This window comes from Mauremys mutica, chromosome 12, assembly GCF_020497125.1.
Source record: "Mauremys mutica isolate MM-2020 ecotype Southern chromosome 12, ASM2049712v1, whole genome shotgun sequence".
Classification (NCBI taxonomy): Eukaryota; Metazoa; Chordata; order Testudines; family Geoemydidae; genus Mauremys; species Mauremys mutica.
In genome coordinates, this window is record NC_059083.1 from 76,458,074 (window position 1) to 76,481,674 (window position 23,601).

General features: G+C 38.9%; 1 protein-coding gene across 3 annotated transcripts in view; it reads left to right on the top strand.

The window, feature by feature from the left end:
• The window catches only part of CEP112 (centrosomal protein 112), a 271,084-nt gene extending 247,694 nt beyond the window's left edge, over nt 1-23,390 (top strand). For all 3 annotated transcript variants that reach the window (XM_044984032.1, XM_044984034.1, XM_044984033.1), the window contains 4 exons: nt 5,010-5,099; nt 17,510-17,611; nt 21,581-21,645; nt 23,084-23,390. In XM_044984032.1, the coding sequence (XP_044839967.1) occupies nt 5,010-5,099; nt 17,510-17,611; nt 21,581-21,645; nt 23,084-23,087 (261 nt within the window). In that variant the 3' untranslated portion in view covers nt 23,088-23,390. The remainder of the gene's footprint in view (nt 1-5,009; nt 5,100-17,509; nt 17,612-21,580; nt 21,646-23,083) is intronic.
• Nucleotides 23,391-23,601: the final 211 nt, after the last annotated feature.

The following is a 23,601-nucleotide window of genomic DNA, read 5'->3' on the forward strand; positions in this document are numbered from 1 at the left end:
TTCCGGGGTCACGTAGTCATTTTTGTTGTCAGAAAGGGGTCGTGGTGCAATGAAGACTGAGAACCCGCTTTAATGTCATATCAGCCAGAGGATCACATAACTTTATTTAATCAGAGCACAATTACTTCAAAGGAGAGATGGGGCACACGTTTAGTTGGAGAGTACCCAAGGTTACTTTTGATGATAAACTTGACCTATTTTTCAACTAGGAGCTGCAGTTGCCTCTATAAATAGAGCAACCACCCAACTTAGAAGATGAATTCTTGCCTGTGTGATCTTTAGACTGTTCCTGACCTACCACTCCATATACAGGGCTCAAGATTGGGTCATTGCTGTTTTGTCATGGTTTTAGATAGTTTACAAGTGCACTTGTAGTTCTGGAACAAAATGATGTGTAGTTTTTGTTCATGTTTGTAGAGATTTTCCTCAACCTTCCAGAGTTAGGCTTTTCTTCACATGTTAGTGGAGAGAAAAGCCATAAATGATTTTAATCTGAATTAAAGAGATATGCAGAAGGACACCTGTACTCCAGAATTATTGTTGGCACAGATTTTGAGGGTGTAAAGTAGAAGCACTCTTCTATGGACATTGATAGATAATTAAGACAACAGTAGGTAATTACAGTAGCTTTTATTACTGCATCTTTCATTAACTAATTATATTAATTGAGTAATGTATGTGAAGCCCTTTGAAGATGAAAAGAACTATTACCCCTATTATTAGTATTACTCTACATTGATCATAAGAACTGAGGTCTGTTCTCTTCTTGATGTGTATGCATAGCTTCTATTACAACCAATAAGAGTTATGCATGTGTATCAAAAAGAGAATATGCCCCTACCAGGCTTAATCTGATCTTGATGAACAATGACTTTCGAGTTTAACACCCTGCTCTTCAAGATTAGAATACCGTCCGGTCTTGCATGGAGAACATTTTAAAAGACTTCCCCTTCCCTACAAGCCTCTCTTCTTATTTATTCAGCTAACTATATTGAAGAAGAGGAACAGCATACCATGTTCACTGTGGCCAATTCTGTACCACTGAAATCATTGGGAGTTTTGCCATTGACTTTAGCTGGAGCAAGAACAAGGCCTTTGTGCTCAGTAACTTACATAAAGGAGGAAATAATTTTCGTTGATGGTTTCTGAAGAAAATACAATAGTTAAATACTTCGCATTAAGCAAAAATAGGTCAAAACAGTTTTGGTTTCTGCCTATTCAATTCTTCCAAGACTGTATTTTTATGCATGGTTTTTTCTCTTTAACTCTTTCCTCTACAGTAGTTAAAGTACAAGCAGAACATTTTTTCATGTATTAAAAATGAAAAAAAAATCCTTCTTGTATCACCATTGTATGCTTGTTCATTTGATCCTTCCAGGTCTTTTTTGGGTTTTTTTTCTTCCAACTAGATCTTGTAACTAATGCCTCACTGTGTGTTTCTGTCTGAAAAGTGCCTTTGTAGAACTGGCATCATGCCGTTCCATATTTATGTCTGTGACTCCAAGTCAAAACTATATGGTTTACAAGTTTAAAAAAAAAAATCTGTTCACACATTCCATCTATCCGCTAATATCCCCATCATATCTAAGTGTCTCACAGATATTAGCGAAAGCAGTGTTAATATCCCCATTTCACAGCTGGAGGAGAACTGAGCTACAGTGACTTGCCTGAGTGACTTGCCTGAACTAATAAAGGAAGCCTGTTGCAGGGCCAGGAATTAAACCCAGATCTTCTGAGTCCTAGATCAGCACTGTAGCCACAAAACAGTCCCTCCTCTCTTCCATCAGGCACATGACTATCAATTTAATGTGTTCTTTGCATCTTATGAACAGCTAATTAAAACTCAAAAACATTTGCAATGTAAAATGTTTGTTTTTTCCTATTTTTATCAATAAATCTAACGAATGTGCCATTTTCCGCAGCTGTAGTTCACCCACATTGTTGCAGTAGAGCTTTATTATCTCATTTACATTTTTAAGTGCTTTTCAAAGTGTAGGATATCTGGGCTGGAAAGCAAAACATTTCATTTCTTTGTTCTCAGGCCAACACAAAGCACTTCCAAGGTCAGGTATGGTGTAGACTTTCAACAGCAAACATGTTTACATGGCATTTGAAAGCCAGTATAACTGAAAAAATACTGTCTTTACAGCAGTGATGTAAGCTAACTCAGAAAAGCTGAGAAGGGGATGAATTTTGTACCTTGAACAGTTTAACTGATTAACAAACTGTTAACGCATGTCAACAGAGTCCACATGGACAGTTAGTACGTGGCAGGCTAGTGCGGGGTAGAGTCACACCCGAGTTTGCAGCAAACTTTGTGTGTCCAGACACATCTTAATTGTTTACGTTTTTGTTTTCCATTTGGAAAAAATGGAAACTGCCTTTGTGATTCAAAACTGGATTTTTTTATTTTTACACTATCCTGTGTTATCTATCCCATCAGTCATTAAACGTAGGCATGGGTATTCCATGGGTAGAATGGTAATGGTCTATAAACTCACACAATATATTCTGTTTTGGATAATTGTATAATGGTAATTAGATCTGTAATAGAATAGAATTTACAACATTTTAAGAAGCAAATGTATGATAGTTAAACCCACATATCCTCAGATTGTCATGTACTTTTCACTGTATGCCCTCTGCACTATATATTTGTGTGCTTTAAAAAAATAATAACAAAGACAAAAGGGGGAAATTGATGGATGAGATGGTGCTTTACAAGTTCTCTTCAATGGTGCCAAGTTGTTGCTGTGTTTACTATCAGTACGGTCTTGGTGGATGTATTTACTTGCTTCGGCCTTTCCTAGTGGAATCCAATGAAAGTTGTTGTTTTTTCTCAAAGACGAAAATAAAATAAAACCGTATACACACATGCTCTTTTACACCACAGAAACCAAGCAAATGAATGAAACTTTCCAGTTAGAGGAAGGTTGGCAGCTTTGAGTGAAGGAAATAAATGTGGTTAGTGGGTGGTATCAGCATAGCTGAGGATCCCTTCCAGTGTACAAAACAATTCCATAATTCTCTTTTTCACCATGACATACTAGATGGATGATATTAGTTGCTCAATTGAAAATGGTAGTAGAAGGTGGATCCTGTAGGATCTCAGACAGCTAATACAAATATGGCTATTGGACATTCCTGATTTTAGTAAAAAGGGAAACCAATTTCTCTATACGCTCAATCCCACTGAAATCAATAACAAAACTCATTTAGTTCATTGGGTCCATGGCCTGTCTCAGTTGATTTTCTAGTACATGAAATGACCCCATTCTTTTTACAAATTCATGTAATAGTATGACATAATTATTTGGGTTTTTGAATCATAAGTTATAGTTCTATTTTTAAATTGCCATATCAGAAATACAAAAACAAAGCACACATTACATGAATAATTTTTTTCAGGCTATTAATACAAATGTATTGAACTCCAAGACGTGTTGAGCACAGAAGATTGGCTGCAAAGACTGGTTTTCAACATTATCTAGCAAAAATGATAGTGTAAAAGCCACTGGGCAGGCTTAAAGTCCATTAAACTTTTTGGCATCAGAATATGCAATGGTTTTATAGCTTTAATACTTTAAAGTTAACGCCTGGCATCACTTCAAAACAATGTGCAAGATCTATCATAAGTAGTCCTCTTATCTTATCTGCATAGCAATTTTATCCTGTAAATGATTTGAGACTACAGTATTTCAGTGCTGTGGAAAAGAGAGTTTTTTTCTGTTAAATCTTTGGTACTGCAAGTACCTTTAATTATTCCAATTTATTTATGGGTATTCCACATTGAGTAGCATGTGATACCATACCACATGCTCTGCAAAATGCATTAAGGGAACACAAGTTTGATGATCTGTCTTTTACAGCAGAGTTTAGAGTAGCATGTCCATGCTGTTTAGATTTTTAAAAGTCATTATAATTATATTTATTATGTATCATCCGATCTAAATTTCCATTTTCAGAGACAGTCCTGACCCTGCTCTGTACTTTCTAGCTGATACACTAGCTGTGTTCCCATTTCCTAGTCTTCTACAGATAACCCTAAATACTTCTCTTGCTACCATCACCACCTCTGTGATGGTGTCTCTCTAGCATAAGCATTGTGCACCTTGCTTCAAGTCAACTCTTGAGGTACCAATGCCCAGGTTCAAACAGGGGCCTATAATTAAGCTTTAGTAAGTGAATATTCAGTGTGCATTAAAACATTTAATGATAATGTTAACAAACCTTTTTGTTAATTGTTTAGTTGTTGGAATTATCATATTTCAATTATAACCTCCTTGGGACATGAACTGTCTTTTGTGTGTTCTTACATCATCTAGAACTTTGGAGCCTTGGCCTGAGAGTTGGGTCCTGAGGTCCAGCAATACAAATAAATAATAACAAACCAAATAATTGTGTCTCATCTGATTTTATTAAAAATTGTGGTGATTTAAGAGCAAGACAAAAATCAGTTAAATTAGCATTGTTATTAGCAATCATTATTTATTGGATTTGTATATATATGTGCTAGGTGCTTTACTAGCAGGTAAAGCCTTACCTCAAGGAGCTTACAGTTTAGATAACATTGAGTCCATTTCCACTGCAGATGCAAGACATGGTTCCTGAGAGAGCAGATTTTTCCCCCCCTTAAGTCAAAGTACTGGTGCACCATGAAATGATTCCAAACAAAACACAGATTGTACAAATAAAAAGAGTTAGGGGAACTTTATGAACATTAGCAATACTTATAAATAGATGAGAGAGTTCAGTTCTGCTACCCTTACGCCTACATTGGTAGTCCTGTTGTAATCAGCAGAACTACCTGTGTAATAAGGTGCTAAGTGAGAGTCGGGGTGTCAGAATAAGTTTGTCAGTGGCTCTCTTGATATTGTTGAAAACGAAGATTGAAGAGTATACAATACCCATGACTTTTGCTACCAACTGAACGCAATTATATGGGTATTTTTTTCCCGTCCATCTTCTAATTTTTAACCTGTGTTTTGCATGGATTGATATTGTTTCAGGCTTTACAAGATGAAATGGAAAATTATTGCAATCAGGTACGGTCTACAGAAAAGAAGCTGCAGCACAAGGAGTTGGAGACACAGGAACAGGTAAACAGTACTGTCCTACTAGATTTCTTTCCTTGGGCAAACAGACTCTACATTTGACAATAATATCTTGCTTCAAGAGAAAAGCAAATCTTCTCCTACCATACTTTCAGCTAGCTTTCTTTTTTGTTTTTGTTAATAAAGGAGAATTAAACTGTCTGAACCCCAGGGGCAAATACTTATCCAATGCTCTTTGTTTCAAGATGGTATTTCAACTATTTTAGCTGTTAAATTATGCTTTTTAGGCAACAATATTGTTTTGAATGGAGGTTTCTGGTATTACTATAACCTGTTATTTCATGACTTCTGTTAAGAGAGCTATAATTTGACAACACTTGGGATAAAAATAATGTTTATTGTAGATCTTATGCATTCATTGTGTTAGAGTATTGTACATAAATGATTCCATATGATTAGCACTGCTAAGATTATTCCGGACATGGTCAGTGAAATCAGAAATTCCTAATGTTCATTTTTCCTCAATCTGCTCCATCGCAAAGCTCACTATTTATAATGTACAGATTGGGAAAATTAATCTAATATTGTTTCAGAATTGTTACATGAAATTATCACTGAAATGCAAAGTGATGTGCCTGCATTAGAACCATGTTGTAAATTGAAATATGCAGGAAAGTACAGAAGTAGTAGAGCTTGCACAAATCCACATATCCCTGTCTTTGATCATGCGCTCACACAAAGAATACTGACCTGATGCAAGGAGAGATGAGTTTGTAGAATCTCCCCTTGTCTCTATTACTTTTTCTGTACTGACTTGTAAACACTTGTCCAGTGTTTCAGATCCTGATTTGGTGCCAAAGTGCTCATGGCTCCATTCTGTCTGTTCCCGTATCTGTACTTCCTCGTATAGTAACATTTCGGGATAATCATCGTCAGAGTATTTCCAAAAATTCATAACAATTAGCAAGTATTATTGTCCTATTTACAAATGGGGGCTGGCCCATTGAGACATAGACATATGGTGACTTGACCACGGTGGTATAGTGAGAGTGGCAGAGTCTAGAACAGAACCCAGCTTTCTTGAGTCCTAGGTCCCTCTCCAGCTATTAAATAGTGTTTTCAAGCATCTCCTCTAGATGTGTCAAACTGTTAGCCTAGTTTTCTAACCTAAGCTGTTTTTTCCTTCCAGTATGTGTTTAACTCTTTTTTAACATATTAATATCTTAATAGTTGCAGTTTCTGTTGGTGCCTTTGTTAGTTCATTCCACACACATCCTCTTGAATAAAAAGTTTCGTAGGAACTTCCTTAATGCCCATTCCTTTCTTAGTTTCAGTATACCTTTCTAGCAGTTTTTATGGCATTCACCTTCAGTGTTTATCTTCTACTTTACACCTCAGTAATGTCCACTAAATTTCCATTCCTTTTCTAATTCTCTTATATCTTTCCTGTAAAAGAGTTCCCCAAAATTGTACTTGTTCTTCTAAGCATTGGGTAATGTTCAGAAATGTCTGAAGTGACATAGGATTTAAAGTCCCATTTTCAGACCTGAGGTAGAAGCCAAATTCCCATTGATTTTTGCACCGTCAAGTCCAAAGCTGCTTCTGCAATTTGTTAATATGTTAGCATTGGAAGATGCTGATTCTTAGCCCCAGTGAGTTAATCAACAATTGAGGCTTTGTTGAATGAGTTCAGTCTTGCAAGGTTGCTCATCTTACAAGGTTTTTTGAGTCTTTCCTTTTAATTTTTTAATTTAGTCTCTCTCTCCAGAAACTCAATGGTAAAATGGATCTCTGATATATTTGTCATTGTTGTTCCTTGGCCAGACTACCCATAGACATGTTCAGAGAAGGGGCAATAATGGTAGACAGCCTCGGATCAGGCGGTTGAGATATTCAAGGCACTTACTTGGAACTTTCTTCCTACACTTACCAAATATTGTTGCCTCGATACCGCATTGCATAAAGGATTTGCTTGGCACCATTACAAAGGACAGTTTGCTGGGCTTTTACATGTCTCCTTTAAAAAAATAATAGGAGGAAGGGGGTGGGGGTTAAACTGCTTCTGCTTTTCATTAAAAGGAAAAATTCTGTGTTTTGATTCTATAACAACAACAAATAAGTGAATGAGACATGAAAAAAATATTTTGTTGTGCTTTTAATTAAAAACAAAAAGCTGGTTCTTGTTATGGCTTGTTGGGTGGCATTTTAGTGCTCCATGTTTGTCTTATTTCTGTAGGGACATCCTTATAGCTCTGCAGTCTCCAGAAGTGATTGACGAATTTACTAAGCTTACCCTTTGTTCCTTACAAAGAATTAACCTGTTCCTTATTAAATTGGTCAAGACAGATACAATATTTACACACACATTCCACACAAAAAAGCTATAAAAAGATGATTACGGTTGCAGAGGCAACTAGGACTGAATGCAACTAGAACTGAATGCAATATCCCAGTTGAGGGTAAGCTATTGATTTGTATAAAATACTATAATATTTTCCATCTTGTTTTCTGGCCTAGTCTTTGTGCACCATAACATTTTGTTTGCGTATTTGACCACCACGGCATACTGAACAGAAGTTGTCATGCACTGTCTTTGTCTTTTTCCTAAATGGTTACATTTAATTTAGAACTCAACAATGTGGCTGAACGTTTCGGTTTATTCTTTCTGGTGTATATTACCTTGCATTTCTCAATATTGAGTCTCACCTGCTGACGTGTTGGTCATTCCTCTACTTTTATTAAATCCCTTGAAAGCTTTTCAGTCTTCTTTAAATCTTGACTAACCTAAATTTTGCAGCAGAGAGTCCTGTGGCACCTTTAAGACTAACAGATGTATTGGAGCATAAGCTTTCGTAGGTGAATACCCACTTCGTCAGACGCATTTTGTATCATCTGTAAATTTGTTGTTCACCCCATTTTCCATCAAGTAACACTAATTCTTGTGTGGAACCTTGGTGCACCTCATGCCTAACCTTTTGTTATGTTGAAATATTGAACATTTATTCCAAATATAAGCTTCCCAACCACTTGAGACATTTTAAAATTTTATTCCTGGCAGGCAACTAATGACTCAGAATATTGGAGAGACGAGGTTTCCTTATAGGAGTTAAACAACATTAAAACAACCCCAGAGAAGTTCCTGGGAAATCCAGGAAGCATCACAATGTAGGAAATAACTAGAGCCATTTCCGAAAACAGGGCTCTAAGGTTTCTTGCTTCCCAGTAATATGTAGACTTCTGATTTTAGATTAGTTTCCGATATTGTCTGTTCTGTGTTGCAGCATTTAATTGTCTTTGATAAATGCGTAGTTTCAACATTGTCCTACACATTCAAGCTCTCCAATGGGAAGATCTGCATCCTTCACTTTACTGGAGAGCTATTCTGTTTCTTGAATCGTACGGCTTCATATCAAGCTGCCACCTTTATAGAAGTTATAAAATCTGAGTCATTATTGCAGCCATCCCTATATTGTTTATATGACTTCAGTTCAGCAAGGGATGTAAGCACATGCTCAAATCCCATTGACTTCAATGGGAATTAAGCATATGCTTCAAGTTAAGCACATGCTTATATGCTTTGCTAAATATGGGTGGACTTAAGCATGTGCTTAAGTGTTTTGCTGAATTGGGGCCTATGTAAACATCTGTGGTAGATATCCCAGTCACATTCTGGCTTGAATATCTGGACGACTTAAAAAAAAAATTTAAAGCAACCGCCACACTGCAAAATATACAAAAAGCTTATAGTAGACAGACCTCTGAGAAGTTCTCCCATAGGAACCCTACCTCAGAAACCATTTCAGAATGTTGCTCCCCTGTTTACTTTTTCATTTTGAAAGGACTACCAAAGATTTTAAATTTTGATGTGGGAAAGACATTGGGTGAAGTTTGTACCCCATGAAGGAGGAAGAAAAAATTATAAAATTCACCTTATGCTCACAGTTACATGAGCACTGTAGTACAGCTGCTATTGTACAACACTGAAGATGTTTAAACCATAGCAATCATCCTCAAGGGTAAAAGCATCAGTCATGTCACAAAAAGAGCCTTAAAGGAGAGAGATGCTGTTCAGACAGAAAATCAATTATGTACAATTCATGAATGTTATTGAGGGGAGTGAGGGTGAGTGCCAGTACAGATTTCCAAGCCTTTAATTTCCATTTTCTCAAATTGATTAAAATAAAGGCAGAGGGAAATTAGATGAGTTAGGGTTGTGTTGGAGGTATTTGGAGTGAAATCTGTTTAGCAAAACAAAGCTGCTTCATTTTATTCCAAAGTACAGAGTGATAATTGAGAGCTGTGACTCAATAGCATTTATTGAATTTTTCATGTTTAATGTTTATTATTCTGACTTGCTTAATTTTATGACTGCTGGATATTTACCGCATTCGGTTGCCATGCCAACTTAATATATTTGTTCACGGACAATGCTATTATGCAGCATTCTGAAATGTTGGTTCTTCAAGTGGTGCATGTGACCAGTGCATGTGTATGTGCCCAGTGCACCAAAGCTTAGCAGTACCTGTGGGGGGTGGCCCCGTAGCCCCCCCCCAGCTATTTAAGGGCAGCACTCCCCAACCCTCCTTGGTTCCTTCTCACTGCCCGTGACTAGATTGTAGCGTTGTGTGTGGTATTCTACCTTGTGCTTCTCTATTTCAGTCTGGAATTTTGTTGTGTATAGTTAATAGTTAGATAGTATAGTAGTGCCCTTAGTTTTAGTTAGTAGAGGTCAGTTACGATCGATAGTTATCCTGGTATGATGCCATCACCACAGTTTGAACATTTTCCATTGCATGGGTTGCTGTCCTCAGTAGTGATTCCCAGTTGTGGTGTTTGTTGTGCCTGACAAAAGGGAGCACTAAAGAAAGGTGAACCATCTGCATATGTTCAGGTGGTGAGAGACTTACACCTCAAGCAGCACCTTACGGAGCAGGCCATGAGGCCCAGTTCGGCACTGGGGACCTCTATGGATCAGTTGCCCTCTCAGGCAACTTTGGAACCAAAACAGGCCAATGTTCCTCTGCCTGACTCTGATACCTCTCCCCGGAGGAAGATAAATTGTTCTCCTTCCTTGGATCCTTTAAAAAAGAAGATCTCAGAAAACTGACTGCAGCCACTTCAGAGCTCAGAGATTCATCCTCCTCTTTCAAGAGGAAAGCAGACTGACACCATGAGTCTTCTGGCATGTGGGATGAAGCTGGGCCATCTACCCACTCTCTGGTACTAAGGTGGCATCAGTAGGACACTGTAGTGTGGACTCCAGTACCATCTGTGTGATGCCCATTGAGTCTGGTACTGATGACATTGTTCCCGAATGGTTCCATGCCATTGGCATACCAGGCAGCATTGGACAGGCTTTTCCTCTCTGTTCCTGACTCATCAGTTATTCAGGAGCATTCACCATGTCAGGCCTTCTTCTGCTCTGTCCTCTGTGCCACTTGGAGTAATTGCAGACTTGCCTCAATTGTCTGCACCATCTTCGGCACTGCCTAAGAGTCAGAGTGGGCTCTCAAGGTCAGCCTGCTTGTGGGTACCAAGATGCCCATCAGCACAGTTACCGTTTTCGGTGCCAACTATGACTGTGGCACAGACCACATCTACAGAATCAGTACCAGCCCTGGTTTCAGTACTGTCTTTTGTTTTGGTGCTGGTTGGGAGTGTGATGCCACTGCCAGTCCTCAAGGCATTGACTTCTCCACCTACCTTGGTATTTATCCAACGTATTAGCTTTCAGATGAGTCTGGCTGTCTGCTCACTCCACCTGGGTTGGCTTCTCCATTGTCTTCAGACACGTGACACGTAACAGTGACTTCTCTAGCCAGTTTGCGGAACAACATGGATGTGAGCTGAATGGGAACAGTCCTCCACCAGCAGTGAGAGTCCTTTGGATGAGGGGTTAAGGAATTGGGGATCATGAACATTCCAACAGAGACAGTGGAGGCCCCCTACTGGATGGGGCGGACAGAGGAGGGAGTTTGTTAACCACAGCATTCCTTGTTATTCTGTGGTGTTGACAGTGAAAGCTTTTATTCCTATCCAGCTCATGTAATCTCAAGAATGCTGTTCTTGTCATATGCAGCCCGCTGTTTTTTAAAGTTTTGCCTAGCTTCTCTTCCTTTGCAGTTATGAATTATATAGACCTTTAGTGCTTAACTACAAACAGAGGATTTTCCAGGTGGGGGATCTGGGGTAAGAACAGAAAGATATTGAAATACAAGCCGCTGAAGTAATAAGGTCTCTTGGATGCAAGTTGAAAGAAACTAATTTAGAGCAGAAAGCTTAGATTGTGCATTGAGCAGCACAGCATAACTGGTGGCCCTTAAGGGTTAGTAAAACAGCAAGGCAAAAGATGTTTTGGACTCTCAAATGGCTTACTAGCTAAAGAGAGAAAAACACAAAGGTTGGCTATGCCACCACCTTATGCTTTATTGAAATTGTGAGAGCAGGGTAGGTTCTGTAGCTGAATTTATTTTACTATCATAGAACAACATGGTGCATATTTGACAAAAGAACATGAGTGGCTGATATTGCTCTACGATTTTCAGTTGAATTGAATTTATGCAATTTTTAATGCTTATTACTAATGAAAACTTAAGAATAGTGTAGTCAAATGAAATTGTTGTATGTCTTTAAATCTGTAGGAACCACATGTCCGCATGCATTTCACAGTGAGGGTAGTAACTCCAACCTCCTATCCCTGTAATAGGAGAGTATGTGAACCAAATAGGAAAGAAAGTTTGTATTCTAGTACACTGTGAATCAGGTCTGGCTCTGGGTCAAAAAGTGCCTTGGGTAGCCCAGAATTTGGAGGTCCAAGACAAGTAATTTGGGATGGTCATCTGCAATCGACCCCAGAATTATTAAGATCTTTTTGGAGTCGGAGGACACCTGAAACCTTAATGAAATTGGGCTTCTGGATAATTGGGTTCCTCTGATTGTAGAGAGTTGGCAGGCTTCCTTCCCAAGGCCAACTGAGAATCTTAGCAGCTCCACGGCACAGCAGCTTGTTCCCTGCAGGAGCAGAGAATCAGTCACTGCAGCCAGGGAGGAGGTGGCCAATCTTTGATTAATCGTGAGTTTCACATATCCAGGATTTTGCGAATTGGGGCTGCATTGTAATAATAATACTTAGATACTGAAGAGCTAAATGTCGCCTGTTGGAGGTGGGCAGTCCCATGGGGTAGAAGAAGAGTTGCTGGGTTTGGAAGGATGAAGGGCTTATTCACGTACACAGCCAAACGAAATGTCTATCTCCTGTGAGATTTGTCTTGACTCATTATGACAAAACATTTTATGCCATGCAGTTCAGCATTTCCTATATTTCATGTTGGAGTGTGTGGGGATGGTTCAGCTCTTACGTTTTTCCTAACTTGTGTGGCCAACCAAAGGTTACTTTATCTATCTGTGGCAACTACAGCTTTTAATTGCTTCTGTTGACATCAAAGATGATTAATGTAGAATTTCAAACTGCATATGCCATCCACATACTTGAGTAAACAAAAAATCAGCGTGACAACTTGTATTAAAACCTATAAAACCTTTCCTGGGGGTTGCTGGATTAAATCAGCTCATCGAAATGAACAAGAAAAAAGGCTTTCTCATGGCTGAAGAAAACCTAACACAACACCAAATAAAACAGAGCTAGCCCATCCAACAGACTAAAGCCCTCCTGAGGGATGAAGAATTGCAATTTTAAACATCTCTTAAGGATATAGAGGAGACACAGCTTTGGTGGGTCCTAGGTAGGCGACTCACGTCAATAAAAGAACAGACAAGTCTTTAGGGACAAAAAACCAAACCAAACAAAAACACTCTTCAGTTATAGTTTTCCTTGGTCTAAAATAAATGTTAAAAATATAGACCCCCCTCCCCATCAAAATTAGCATACCATACCCAGATATATGTTGTGTGTTAGTTATAAAGAAGTAATTTAGACTTTCACCATGATCTGTTTAAATCTCTTGGGTCAGTAAATCTTGTTAGTAACTTCAGCCAACAACTATTAGCATGTTGTTTAGCACAGTGTGACAGGAAACATCTGGGATCTTATTTTCATCCCATTGTGCAATTATTAATGAATATAGTTGAAAGTAATATACTTTCAACAAACTATCTTAGCGCTGAATTTATAGGGAGATCCTCTTCACCATGATATTACGGTCTAGTATTTTGCAGATCAGTTTTCACTGCAAAATGGTGCATGCACCTTCTCACTGAAGTCCAGAAAGAAATCATTCTAAGAATCAGCCCCAAGCAATCCTTCAGCTACCAGGGATTGTTTCTTGCTTTGTCTGTCTCTCTATCTCTTTTTTTAAAATAGTACTCAAGAACTTCCTTCCAGCCAACTTAGTAATGTGTATCTGGATTCTAAAGCATGGTACTTATTTCTTTGTGACTTTCCAAGAATTATCTTCCTCAAAAGGGAACATCTCTCTTCAGCCTTTGCTGGATTACAGTGTGAAAAGTGTACAACAGTTTTGTGAAAACATGCAGTTAGATTGCACTTGAAGATTATACTGGTAAAAAATAACCAGGCTGGAAGAGGCCTGTCGCAGAATTTGTGCACTCACAAAGCCATGTCTTACCTGAAGTTTTCATTACATGTATTTGGAATAAAACTTACTTGACTTCCAAAAATTGCACAGGAAGAATACATATTAAGGGGCCTGAGCCACCCCTCTTTACACATCTAAAACTCCCATTGACTGAATGGCTGGTGTGGCTGCAGGGGCGATGCTGGTTTTAGCCTTAAGCGCTGCCAGAAATCTGTACGGTGAAATTTACCCCACGGTGGGCCTAGTGCAAGACCAGTCACAACATGATATATCTATGGTGTGGCAATGCAGATGGGAACGGGACACTGCAATGGGGCCTGCACAAAATGGAAGGGTGTCTCTGAATATGCAAGGGTGGAAAAGGGCTACTGGCAATAGAACTTGGTAGCCACACTTGCATGGATCTAGTGACCAGGAATTAGAGGTTCTGCAGCCACTATTCCCATTGGCTGAAATGATGGTGACAGAAGGATTAGACTGGCATCCCACTGCCTGTTTGCAGAGTGGGGGCCATGGAATTCTTTTCCCTGGACCTTGCATCCCCAATTTTATAAGCTTTGTGCATGCTTGTAATGTGAATGTGAATTTCACCGTTATTGTATTATCTTTAGATATGAGCTCAGAAAAGCTCTCCAGCACAATCTGCCTGACTGGTGAAATATAGTTTTTATTTTTTCTTAACTTCCAAAAAAAAATTTTTAGCAGTTCTAGCTGTCTGTTTCTTCTCCTCTCTCACCAAGAACATGTATAACACATGTTAAATGAACACAAATATGCATGTTCTGCTGCATCCAGAACTCCACCCTCAATGAGCTCTTGGCTCAAAGGATATTTATCCTGGCAAAGTACATATACCTCATAATGTTTAAAGCACTCACACAAATAATAGCATAAATGTATCTAAGTTATCAAGATTTGTATTCTTTTAAAAATAAAATCTCTCTCTCTCTCTCTCTCTCTCTCACACACACACACACACACACACACACACACACACACACACACACACACACTTCAAACAAGATTCTCTGAGTCAACAGTGAAACACTTGCAAAAAAAGTGAACATCCTTCTGGGATATATTAGCAGGAGTGTTGTAAGCAAGACACGAGAAGTAATTCTTCCGCTCTACTCCGCGCTGATTAGGCCTCAGCTGGAGTGTTGTGTCCAGTTCTGGGTGCCACATTTCAGGAAGGATGTGGACAAATTGGAGAGAGTCCAGAGAAGAGCGACAAAAATGATTAAAGGTCTAGAAAACATGACCTGTGAGGGAAGATTGAAAAAATTGGGTTTGTTTAGTCTGGAAAAGAGAAGACTGAGAAGGGACATAACATTTTTAAAGTATGTAAAAGGTTGGTACAAGGAAGAGGAAGAAAAAATGTTTTTCTTAATCTCTGAGGATAGGACAAGAAGCAATGGGCTTAAATTGCAGCAATGGCAGTTCCGGTTAGACATTAGGAAAAACTTCCTAACTGTCAGGGTGGTTAAACACTCAAATAAATTGACTAGGGAGGTTGTGGAATCCCCGTCATTGGAAATTTTTAAGAGTAGGTTGGACAAACACCTGTCAGGGATGGTCTAGATAATACTTAGTCCTGCCACGAGTGCAGGGGACTGGGCTGGATGACCTCTTGAGGTCCCTTCCAGTTCTATGGTTCTGTGATTCTGTGATTATTTATATTCAGCTGAAACTTTTCTCCTTACTGTAGACATCTGCAAAGACATCTTGCTTTAACCCTCCATCCAGTTGCATGGCCTTTAAGTACGAATGCTCCGGAACTATTGGATAAAAAAATCATCACCCAAACTCCCCTGAGACTCAAGAGTATTATGTAAACAATGCACCAGGGCAGCATAGCCTAGGCAATGAGAGACATGAGTCTCATGGGTCTCCTGCATGCTTTGCTTTCAACCAAGCCTCTAGAAATGCCCTTTGCCAGTCAGTTTTAGGTGGGGGATTGTGTAAAATACTAATTAAAAGGAGGGGGAAATTAAGTATAAAAATAATTAGAAAATGATGACTGCAGCTGGTTATACTGTTTCCTTAACGTGTATAAATTAGCCCTGAAGTGCATAGGACATACAGATATGGGCACTGCTGGTAGGTTCCAAAGATGCCATGGTAGATGGCATATCTATGTCAGAAACCCCAAACGAAATAGCACAGAACTCCTTTATTTCAGCCTTTATTTATCACACCTTCTTTTTGAAAGTTTAAAAATATTTTTTTACACTCTTGCCGCTATTTCATTTTGGGACTTACACACCCTTTTCCTATTTAAAGGGCCTGATATAATGCCCACTGAAGCCAATAAGGAGTCCTTCCATTGACTTCAATGGGTATTGAATCCATCCCTCAATGACTGGTGATCATTTAGGTAGACAAAAATCAATTCATGATTCTCTATATAGTTAGAATAGAGACATAATTTTCTAGTGATATTTTTAAGCATATACAGGGATGAGCTGCTAGGGTGGTAATATTTCCTTGATATATACCCATAATCATGTATAAGGGGATCACACATTGGTCTTTTGAAGGTGCTCACAGAGTCATTCCAAGTCCAAACATTTTAGAAATCTCTTTGAGCATTTGAATCTCCAACAGGGTCTTGAATTCATTGCAGCCAAAAGGGAAAGGTCAAGCAGAAAGCAAAAGCATATGGAGATTGCTGTAGTGTCAGATAATGTGCTTAGAAATTACTTTAAAAGAGAATAATCATTTCAAGAGACAGGTTTTGGTCCTACTCAAGTTGATACTTTTAGAGCTTAGTTAGAAAAATAGTAGATCAACAATTTTTACTCTGCTGCAGTGAATGTGACTGAAAAATGAGCTGTGAAGAGGGCAAGGAATGTCTTGCAAATTTTCCGTGTAATAATAAGTAAGACAAGATCCTCAAAATATCTAGATGGGGATTGACAAGTCATTAAACTATTCTGACTGCATCATTTAGCTGGAGGGCGTTAATAGTCCTGGAATGAAGTCCAAGAAATGCCAAGCTGTAAATAAAATATAGTTACATCCATGGACACAAAATGTTCCTCCTTACAAAACTTCTTAATTTCAAAGTGTTTTGAAAAAAATTCTGGTTACAGAGTTATTTTGTCTCGTATATTAGGAGTGAGACACAAGCAATGCCTGTGGGCCTGAGCTAACGCCCACTGAAGTCAACAGGAAGGCTCCCATTGACTTCAGTGGCTGCTGCATCAGGCCCTCTGTCCAGTCCCCAGCCTTGCTTTCATTAAAGCTTCCCATGGACGGATTAGAGGGAGATAGCCGCATGGCCCTTCCTTTGTCCTCTCACACCATGTCTTAACAGAGCTCCTACCAGGTCTTCTTTTCCTGCCCATTTTCTCCACACTCCTTTTCTAGCTTTTTCCTTCTTGTTTTCTTTTCTGTCTACTTGTTCTCTTCTTTATTCTCTTTTGCTCTTTTACATGTTTTGGGGGGACACTTTATCCTCTCCGTGCCTCCCCCAGCCATCCACCAGTACAGCAGAACCCGCTCCCTGTTCTCCCACTCACCAGAATTCTGCATGGCCCTGGGGATGGTAACTGGTGCCATACAAGGCTGAGCTGAGTAATGAGAACTACAGCTGGTTGCATAAAGGGCACGGCAGGAGTGGAAAGGGAAGGTGGGTGACATTAAGGAGCTGCCTACCACTTGACCTGCAAAGGTGGACGCATGCTTCCAGTGTCTGTGTGCGATGGTGGTGGGTGGATCTGCGTTCTTACAGCTTTCTTCCTCCATACTGATCCTCCCTTTCCCCCCACCCCCAAATTAGTCTTGTTCTGGCCTCCAAATTGGGAAACACTGCTCTAAGAAGAAGCTGACTGTGAAGAGTCTCTCCTGCCCCCCAAATTGCTTATGAGTCATTTAAATCTCTTTATTCAATTTCAGGTGACATACATACGACAAGAATATGAAACCAAACTCAAAGGTCTGATGCCAGCATCTTTGAGAAAGGAACTCGAAGACACCATTGCATCTTTAAAATCTCAGGTAAGATATCAGCACTCAATTGTCTCCAATTCTAGGGTTTAAATAACACTCATCTCTTTTATAAAGGAAACTATGAATGCATTAAATTTGGCAATATTGGATTGATGTCATTGATAAACTGGCAAGAGTCCAGTGTTTATCACACCATCACCTTTCTTCTAGGATCCCCCACTCCCCAACTCCCTCATCTTGCTAGGCAAAGAGTCATCTCTCTTGATCCAAGCGATTTACCGCAAATGCCTGCTGAAAGTAGAAAATAAAGTCAGCAGTGATGTTGCAACTATTACCCTTTTTTCCCTCAAGAATATGCTGCTGAAGACAGGGTATGGTTAGCAACTGTCTATTATCAGTGTTTCTTCAGAAGAAGCTGTGTTCAGCATGCACTGGTGGAATCTTTGGGTACGTCTATACTAGCTGCCCGATCGGCGGGTAGTGTTCTATGTATCGGGGATCAATTTATCTTGTCTCGTCTGGATGCGATAAATCGATCCTCTAATCGACGCCCGTACTCCACCTCGGCAGGAGGAGTAAGCGGAGTCGACGGGGGAGCCACGGCAGTCAACTAGCCGCCGTGAGGATGGCCAGGTAAGTCGAACTAAGATACTTCGACTTCAGCTACACTATTCGCGTAGCTGAAGTTGCGTATCTTAGTTCGAACCCTCCAACCAGTGTAGCCCAGGCCTTTGTTTCCTTTGCAGCCTGCATAATAAAGCAGCCCTTTGCTTTTTCAGGTACTGCCTCAAAAGCCCATTGTATTAATTCCAAGTTTGGTTGATAAAGGTAATAGTGTTGATATAATATATTGTCGAAGACATTTGATTTGGTACACACAACATTTTGGTTTGGATTTTAAGCAGGAATTAACTCAGAAAATCCTATGATCTGTGTTGTGTTAGATAAAACTAGATGGTTCCTTCTTGTCTTAAAATCTATGAAACTGTAAATTAATCAGAATGGCAGCACTAGAAGTAAGAATAGTAAAGATGAAGACAAATTGTTAAATGTCACTTTCTTAAACCAATGACTGATCATGTTTAAAAAAAACAACGTACCCCTTTCGTAGGGCTACTGGACCAGTGGGTAGTTAGGAAGCAGTAGGTGTGATATATCTTGACTTTAGTCAGGCTTTTGACACAGCCTCACATGATAGTCTCATAAGCAAATTAGAGAAATGTGATCTAGATGAAATTACTATAAGGAGTGTGCAGAACTGGTTGAAAGACCATAATCAGAGTAATTAACCATGGTTCACTGTCTAAAGGGGAAGGTGTATCTAGTGCAGTCCCGCAGGGGTCAATCCTGGGTCTGGTAGAATTCAATATTTTCATTAATGACTTGGTTAATGGAGTGGAGAATATACATATGAAATTTGTGGATGACACCAAGATGGGAGAGGTTGCTAGCACTTTGGAGAACAGGATTAGATTTCAAAATTAACTTAACAAATTAAACAAGACGACATTCAATAAAGACAAGTGCAAAGTACTGCATTTAGGAAGGAAAATGCACAATAACTGGGTAGAAAATAGTACTGCTGAAAAGGACTTGGAGGTTATAGTGAATGACAAATTGAATATGAGTCACTGATGTAATGCAGTTGCAAATAAGGCTAATATTCTGGGCTGTATTCATAGGAATGTTGTATGTTAGACATGGGAGGTAATTGTTCCACTCTCCTAGGCACTGGTGAGGCCTCAGCTGGAGTAGTATCCAATTCTGGGTGCCGCACTTTACGAAACACGTGGACAAACTGGAGAGAGTCCAGAGGAGAGCAACAAAAATAAATAAAGGTTTAGAAAACCTGACCTTTGAGGAAAGATTTAAAAAACTGGGCACATTTAGTCCTGAGAAAAGAAGACTGAAGGGGGACCAGATAAGTCTTCAGATATGTTAAGGGTTGTTATAAAGAAAACTGTGATCAATTGTTCTCCATGTCCACTGAAGGTAGGACAAGAAGTAGTGGGCTTAATCTGAAGCAAGGGAGATGTAGGTTAGATATTAAGAAAAACATCCTCAGTACTAGAATAGGGTACAAAGGGAGATTGTGGATCCCAAATCTTGGAGTGTTTTAAGAGCAGGTTAGACAACTGTCTGGGATGGTCATAGAATCATAGAATATCAGAGTTGGAAGGGACCTCAGGAGGTCTTCTATTCCAACCCCCTGCTCAAAGCAGGACCAATCCCCAACTAAATCATGATAGGTATATTAGATCCTGTCTAAGCATGAGGGGTGGACTAGATCCTTTCCACCTTACATTTCTTTGATATTATAAATGTATGCTGTGTCTGGTGGTGATGTGATGTACAAACTCCACTCTGGGGAGCAGAATCCTTCAGGAGCCATTCATGGAATCATTTGAAATGCTAAGACATGCCATATGTTCATGAAATGCCAAAGGTTTTGGGGGGAGGGAGGGGAATGAAAGGTTAAACTGGTATCTGAGATGTTAAGAGAGTTAGTTTTTTCATGCAGAAGTCAACACTTTTTTGGCTCAGATTTATTTGATAAATCTCACATGTTTGAAATGAGGTCGTTACTTAAAATCATAAAACTGCTTATAGTTTTTGGTACATACGATATTAAATAGACCCACATCAATTTCCAAGAAACACTTACAAGCTGATATAGATATACACACTCTCCATGTCCATCTCTATCCCTGGAAATGGTTGTTAGTTTAATTTACTTACATTCTCTGTTTATAATGCATAAAGGTTAGTTTGTAACAATTTTTGCTATGCATGGGAATTTCCCTTAGCAATGTCTGTCTTTAACAGAAATATGAAATTTCCAACAGAGAGAGCTTTATATTCCCACATGCTAAAGGTGACACAAGTTAATAGTTACGATTGCAGATATTTATTTATTGCATGTAAAGGAATTTCCAGTGGTAGTGATATTTATTCTGATTAAAGTCACTGATTAAAGACCAATAAAGGGTTAAGGAACTACCAGGATGATCTATTTCCAGTTGATGGTAAAAGGCCATTTAAAAGCATGGTTTACTGTTAACTTTGTCTGGTAGGAAGCATTCCATTGGGACAGATATAAGAATACTTCACCTTACAGTGAGTTTTGTTTTTTAAAATTGAAACTGATATACCCCTGCAGGGCTTCTTTTGGATCAGCAGCATTTCAAAGGACTAAACGTAACTCCAGACTCTTAAAACTGGGTGTTAATGCAGAAACACGTAGCTGCCGGCTTCATTTGCAGCAATATATGGTAGTCACAAACCATTCAGTAAGCAGGGTTCTCTTCTGAAGCACAGGTGTCCTTGTCTTTGAAAATTGTTGAAATTCCAGTTTGAAAACATCAGAGGAGAATGGCAGTGGAATCCTTGCACCTGTCAAGATTATTAATTGTTCCTGGGGGGTGATGGACCAAGAACTGTTAAAAATGAACAAATATTCACTGCTCAGCAAAGTTTTCTAAAACTTTAGTAAAGTTTAAAATGCATTGCCACAATTGTTCACTGCACACCCCTGTGAGCTCTTTGTAAGCTGTTCTAACATGGTAGTGCTACATAATATAAGCATTAATTCTCAAACAAACCCTGTGAGAAAGTAGAATATTGTTTTCACCATATTTCAGATGAGGAAACTGAGGTAGAGAAGTGAACTGACTTTGCGTCAGAGCTGGGATTAGAACTCAGGTTCTCAGTCCCATGTTTATTCACATGCTACATTATCCAGTATAGCTCTGAGTCCAAAAAGTTTTCGTGGCTGCCTTGGCTCCTGACTGAGTGGATAGGGTGCAGGATTAATGCTGTGGGTACACAGGCCAGGGAAACCACACTAGCAACTCGGTCAAGCATCATGCTTAAATCCAGCTCGCGACTAAGGTGCTATTGAGGTTTCACTAGCCAGTGTAAACTGGGCTTTAGACAGTGAAGTCAATCTCCGTGAAACAAGTACCAATCGATTCATTAAGATTTTATACACCACTTTCATATGGGATTTTTTTTTAGGTAAACTTTCTGCAGAAGAGAGCATCTGTCCTACAAGAAGAACTGAATGTGTACCACACCAGAAGGTAAATGAGTATCTTCTCATCAATTTGTACCATTTCACACCTGTGGGTCTCAGCTATTGAAGTTTTACAGCTTAATTAAAATGCTTAAATATGGTTGCAGTTTAAAAAGAACCTTATTTTCAGTAAACAAGCTGTCTTTGAGAAGTTACCCGGCTCTTCTAACCACAATGCTTAGTCAATACTATTAGAGCAAGATTAGAGAACTTGCAGGTACAATACAAGTCTGGGCTTCGCCTCCATGTTCATGATGAGACAGTGGCACAGTGCACAGCTGCAGATCTGTGGTGATGCTGCTTTCTTTTAAAGATAGAAAACGATGATGCAATTCTGAATATTACAGCTCACAGATTCAAAGTACAGGATCTTCATGAGCTTTAGATTTGTTTCAGAGCTGTACACCATCCAAAATAAATGACTACAAGTGTTGCAACAACAATAAAAAGATTCTCTGTGCCCTTAGAGTAAATGATTCACATGGATGATTGGGAAAAAGGAAACTTCCAAGCAAGGTCATTGAGGTTTTTTGTCCTTATAGGGTTCATTGATAATTGTATATCTCACATCAGGATTTCTGCAAAGAACAGGATGTGCACATATAAACAGCAGATATTTTAATGAAAACCATGTAAGATATAAAAACTAGTCTGAAAATATGAATCTTAAAAGGACTCTTTAACATTTTGTATATTTGTAGCTGAGAGTGATGATAAAATATGTACGTGTGTGTGTGTGTGTGTGTGTGTTCATATTTTCTCCCTGAGATTTTGTATTATAGGAGACATTGTCAGATAAACATATTGATTCAATGTATTGATTTATCCCCAACATACCTCCACTGAGAGCAGTGGAATTACACAACAATGCTTTTGGCCCAAACGTTTCCACTGAGCCAGTCAGTCAGTGTCTTCACACACAGTACTAGCTGGCTAAGAGATTGGTAATGGTATATAGATCCAGTCACAGGTTTAGATCCAGGTCAATACTGACCAAAAGTTGAGCAACACATTTGAATGTGGCTTATGTGTAATGACTTTAGTGCCATTCTTAATAGAGGAGAAGGGTAGGAAAATTAACTTTACCATTGTATTCCAATGGATATGCCTAAGGTTAAACCACATTAGCAGTCCAGTTTGGAGAAGCTGTTCTGTGATTAACAGAGGACCAGGCCAGAATCTTTCACAAGGACTAAATTCGTGCTCATTTGGGAGGGTGGGAGTGGGGGAAGTATTATCTTCACACTGATTCATTAGCAGACCCTTCTTGGTTAATGTTGTGCAGTGTTTGGGGATACCTGATAAGCTTTTCAGTGCAGGGACTGACTGTAATATATATGTGTTTAATAGTAGCATAAAGGGGCTAGATCCTGATTCATGCCTATGAGCACTTTCTAATACAAATAATAGTAAGATATAACTAAGGAGAGCATTTTAATTTTTAGGTAACTGCTGGAGCAGAGGAAATTGTTCAAGTGACAAATGGACTTCTTTCAGCAGGTTTGAAGATTTGGATCTTGTAAATTAAACTGTGAGATCAGGGGCTGTTTTGTTAGCACAGAAAATGTAATTAAGCTCATGAAAGCACATCCATCCTTCATGCCAGTATTTTTTGAGTTGTATCTTACTTGAATTATTTTTTACCATTATCTTATTACAGATTTACAATTTTGCTATATTAAGTGTGTTTGTGTGTGTGCTCAATTTACTTATTGCGCAACTAAATTTCCTCGACTATTGGTTTTGCTATTACTTCCTAATATCATTTTTATTCAATTTTATACATGATAAAATCATGTTTCTATTATTATTATTATTCAAGATATTTTAAAACATATTTTACCTTGTTTTCATGTTCATATGTTTACATAATATTAAAATATTCTTTTATACTTTTTTGTTTTGACATTGTTTGTGGTCCCTGAACATTTCATTCGCTGAAATAGTCATGATGTTTGTGAGA